The sequence below is a fragment of the Otolemur garnettii genome, unplaced genomic scaffold (assembly GCF_000181295.1).
Source record: "Otolemur garnettii isolate 467f Iridium unplaced genomic scaffold, OtoGar3 scaffold00014, whole genome shotgun sequence".
Taxonomy (NCBI): domain Eukaryota; kingdom Metazoa; phylum Chordata; class Mammalia; order Primates; family Galagidae; genus Otolemur; species Otolemur garnettii.
The window spans coordinates 2,792,856-2,797,557 of NW_003852409.1; the positions used below are offsets into that span (position 1 = coordinate 2,792,856).

The 4,702-nt window shown below is 48.3% G+C and overlaps 1 protein-coding gene across 1 annotated transcript in view; it reads right to left on the bottom strand.

The window, feature by feature from the left end:
- Positions 1-352: 352 nt before the first annotated feature.
- Positions 353-4,702, bottom strand: part of TRIM14 (tripartite motif containing 14) — a 40,473-nt gene continuing 36,123 nt past the window's right edge. The window contains exon 6 of the mRNA XM_003785362.3: positions 353-3,694. Coding sequence (XP_003785410.1) covers positions 3,159-3,694 — 536 coding nt within the window. The 3' untranslated portion in view covers positions 353-3,158. The remainder of the gene's footprint in view (positions 3,695-4,702) is intronic.

Genomic DNA, 4,702 nt, shown 5'->3' on the forward strand with positions numbered 1-4,702 from the left:
TACATTCAGAAGTAGTAAACTCAGCTCCACACCTGTAGCTCAGTGGCTAGGGTACCAGCCACATACACCAGAGCTGGTGGGTTTGAACCCAGCCTGGGCCTGCCAAACAATGACAGCTACAACTAAAAAAGCTGGGTGTTGTGATAGTGCCTGTAGTCCCAGCTACTAGGGAATGTGAGGCAAGAGAATTGCTTAAGCCCAAGAGGCTGAGGTTGCTGTGAGCTTTGATGCCATGGCACTCTACCCAGGGCAACAGCTTGAGACTCTGTCTCAAAAACTGGACACTGGAGACACCCAATCTGGGAGCAGTTGACTACTGGGAGATGGAAGGGATGGGAGATGGAAGGGGTCTGAGCAGGCCTGGATGTTAAGTACTTAAATGAAGCAATGTGAACTCCCAATGTAGAACAGCATGGTTAAAAGGGACAATATTCATGTTTTATTAAACCACATATTAGAAAATAGCTGTCATTTAAAAATATCTGCAGCAATTGCCATGTCAGTAACAAATTGTCTGCAAATTCAAATCTGTAAGAGAATAAGGTAAGTTGACGGTACCATTATAGACACAGACCCCAAAGAAACCTCATTCCTGTGCTGGGAATATTTGAACTCCACAGGGGATGCTAACAAACCTGGCAAGATACAACATTACGGGTTTTAAGGCATGTTCCTAACCTTAACTCATTTGAGCCTCAGAGCACTAATAGTGTCATTACCCCCATTTTACAGATGACAATGACAAGTAAAAAGTGACTAGCCTGAGGTCACACAATTGATTATGGACTGAGACTGCAGTTTTCCAGCTAGCCCAGGCCTTGGCACAGAGCCAGTCCTCAGCCTTTATAGTCCAGTTCTTGTCTCTTGGTATGTGAATCCCAAACTCCCAAAACAAGTCCCCCTCTGGGTGTAAGGCCTCATCTCTGGTAATCCAAAGGTACAGTCAAGTCTCACAAAATAACCAGGCAAAAGCAAAGCATCACAGGCAGTAACTCAATGAGAGGGGACTGGAACTGGAGTGACCAAGCGCTGGCCAGAGACCAGCTGCATTCACCCTGAGCAGTAGGGCCTAGTGGATATAAACACAAACCTGGAGCTCACAGCCTGGGCCCAGACCCCAGCTTCACCACTAGCTGTGTGACCTTGAGCAAGTGACTCATTCTGGGCCTCCATTTTGCCCTGCGTAGAACTGGGATAACTTTCTGCCAAGGTGAGGATCAAATGAATTTAACTATAAAGCATTAGAACAATACCCTACAGAACAGTAAGAGCTGTTCTTACTTGGCTCCTGCAGCAGTGGGTCTGGGAACAGGTCTTGGTGTTCAGGAATGGATGTGTACTAACTCCCCTGTCAGGAATGTCCTCTATCAATCACAATTCAGCTTTAGGCCATTTCCAAATTAATTAGAATTTTAATTAGTAAAACTACTTTTCTCAGATTCCTGAAGCATAGTACTTATACACCTATCCAGCTAGACTTTTAAGTTATTTGGTTAGAAGTAAAGGCACTTTTTTTTTTTGGCAGTTTTTGGCCAGGGTTGGCTTGAACCTGACACCTCCAGTATATGGGGCCAGTGCCCTCCTCCTTGAGCCACAGGCACCACCCAGAAGTAGAGGCACTTTTGAGGTGCCTTCTGTCTTGTATTGTTCTATTACATGGGCACATATGAACACACCATTTTTAAGTAAAAAACTATTGAAAATGGACAGTTTTATATGGTTCAAACTAATTAATGCACTGAGAGTCTGTGTAAACCTTTGAGTTTTAACCTGGTGTTTTCTTCCCTCTCCCTCTGTCCTCCCACCAAGCACCTAAGCACACAGTGATACTTCAAAAACATCCAGGGAACTGTCAAATCAGGACACTGAACTTTCAGCACCGGGCCTGTCTCTTCCTGCTAGAGGAGCTGCTGGTTCTCTTATTTCTGTCACTTTATTCCAGAAAGCTAGGCTCTCTGGGTTTCCTTGGCAACATCTGGATCTGAGGAAGCTGAGGAGTGCAGAGATGTCTGGAACTGCCCAAACCCCACTCAATTCATCTTTTTGTCCCAAGAAAACTGTAGTGGTTGCTTAGCAACAGTCTCTGCTGATTTATTCCCCTGAGAAGTGAATAAGCAAGTAAAATCTCCCAGCTTGAAAACTGGGTGCAAAGGTTGGGCCAGCGGTCAGGTCAGACACTTGCCTGGGGGCTGAAGGGTAGGGGATGGGTCTGGGCTGCAGGCCTGGCTCAGTCCTAAATCACAGAGGGTAACTTTAAGCAGCTCTCACTTTCTTTCAGGACCTTGGTCTCCCCAAATGTGCAATGAGGTCAGGCATGATGACAGTTCTGGCTGGAGGGTCTCTGAAAGAACAATAGGAGCTAGATGAGGACAAACAGCAAGGGGCAAACCAGAAAAGCCTTGAAGGCTAAGGGAAAGTGCCTGTTTGTTTCCCCATGTAGTCCCAGGGAGCCTCTTAAGAGGTTAAGTGAGGTTTTAGGCAGATCACTCTGGTTTTAGAGTGGAAGTTGAAGATGGGAGAGGGTTCAGACCAGGAAGAAGCTGTTGAAGCTGCTCTGGACAGAGGTGATATGGACAAGTTGAAGGTGGAGAGGAGGCAGATCCAAGGGACCTAAAGGGATAGAAAAGCCAGGGCTGGGCTATCAGTCATTCACAGATATTTACTTTATACTTAACTTTGTGCCAGGTTCACGTGCGATTAGGTGGAGAAGGTTCTCTGGCTGATTGTATTAAGACAAGGTCTGGAGGGGCGGCACCCATGGCTCAGTGAGTAAGACGCTTGCCCCATATACAGAGGGTGGCGGGATCAAACCCGGCCCCGGCCAAACTGCAACAGACAAGGCCTGGATGCTTAGGGCTCACTTGTGGGTGTGTTACTTCGGGCCCCTGGACTGTAGTGTTAGTGACCATGAAGGTGTCAATGTGGTGCGGGGTGGGGGTGGGGGGGAAGCAGCAGCAGCAGCAGGAGGCGGCCTATCTTTAGGACATGTTTGAAAGTAACCTGGGAAACCAAGCCGGTCAAAGCACTGTGCATGACTGATGCATGACTGATGGGAAAGAGAGTGATTTAGTAAACAGGCAGTCAGTAGACTGACCACTCTGCTTGATGTAAGTCCAGGTGAGAGGAGAAGGCTGGGGTGGTCGCCTCGGCCTTGGCCTTTAGGGCAGGCGAGTGATGCTGATGGCGCCTTCCCAGAGTCGCAGGGCCGGGTACAATGGCTCTTGGAAGGTGGCACGGAAGGTGTGCAGGTGGCTCATGCCACCCGTCACGTCGTAGAAGGAGAGGATGCCGGCCTCGTAGTCCAGGAAGACGCCGAGCCGGTCGGGATCGTCGCGGGGGTGCAGGCGGCTGCGCTGGCCGTCGTGGAAGGCCCAGTACTCGAGGTCGTACCGCTTGAGGCACCAGGACTGGCGGTTGCAGCCCAGGCGGGCGGCGGCGGAGGACCCGCGGCGCCGCAGGGAGGCATAGGCCGCGCCCACCCACCAGCCGGCGCCCGCCTCCTGCACGTCCACTTCCCAATAGTGGCGGCCGGCGGCGAAGCAGTCGCGGGCCAGCACCTGTAACAGCGCATCGAACCGCAGCTCGGGCGCCGGGCCCAAGCGGCCCAGGAGGGCGCAGCGCACGGTCAGGCGGTCGGCGGAGAGGCGCAGGCGCCCGTGCATCGTGTCCGGCTCCAGCGTGGGCGTGCGCGCGTCTGCAGAGGGCGGGGATACGGGGGGCACGCCCTGTGGGCGGGGCCAACAAGGGCCACGGCCCCGCTAGCTATTGGCCCGCTCACTTTCCAAGACAAAATGGTAAAACTGTAGGCCACCAAGGGAGAGTCTGAAAGTCCCCCCTTTAGCTCCCCTCTGGGAAGGTAGCCAGGGGCAGGGGAAGGAGAGAAAATTATATTGCACACTCTTTTATACCGTTTTCGTACTACGGTATTGCCAATTTCTAAGAATTTAATTAAAAAATAATCCTCTCACTGGCCCTTAGTGTCCTTCCAATCCTTTTCTCCTTTAATTTGGTGTTTTATAGTTTTCTTGCAAATCAGTATCATACCATACATACTCTTTGGTAATCTTCTTTTTAAAACTGCACGAACATTTTACTTTATCAAATATTCTCTCACAGAAGCATGTTAGTGATTTTTAGATTTTGATGTACAGACACATAATTTAATCCTCTGTTGTTTTTGAGTATTTAAGCTTTTAAAAAAGGTTTTGGAAACATTAATATGATTATATTTTTATGTACCTGATTACTTCTTTAGGGTATATTCCTAAAAGAGGAACTGCTAGGTCAGGGGGTATGATTATGTCCTCCAGTAAGTTTGTAGTGATATAAACTCATTAACATTTCACTTTGTGTTATATCATGTATGTAGACATTAAGGTTTTTTTATTTTTGTGAAATCTGGATCATAGGGTTATGTTGAATGTTCAGCTTTAGTAGAAATGCTATTTTAGTATAAATTTTAGTAGAAAATTCCAAACTATTTACACTCTTAACAGCAACATAAGAGAAATTCATGTTATCCTTGTACTTGTCAACCCCTGGTCTGATCAGTTTCTGAAAAAAAATTTTTTTGAGATAGAGTCTCAAGCTGTTGCCCTCAGTAGAGTGCTGTAGTATCATAGCTCACAGCAACCTCCAACTCCTGGGCTCAAGTGAATCTCCTGCCTCAGCCTCCCAAGTAGATGGGACTACAGGCACCTGC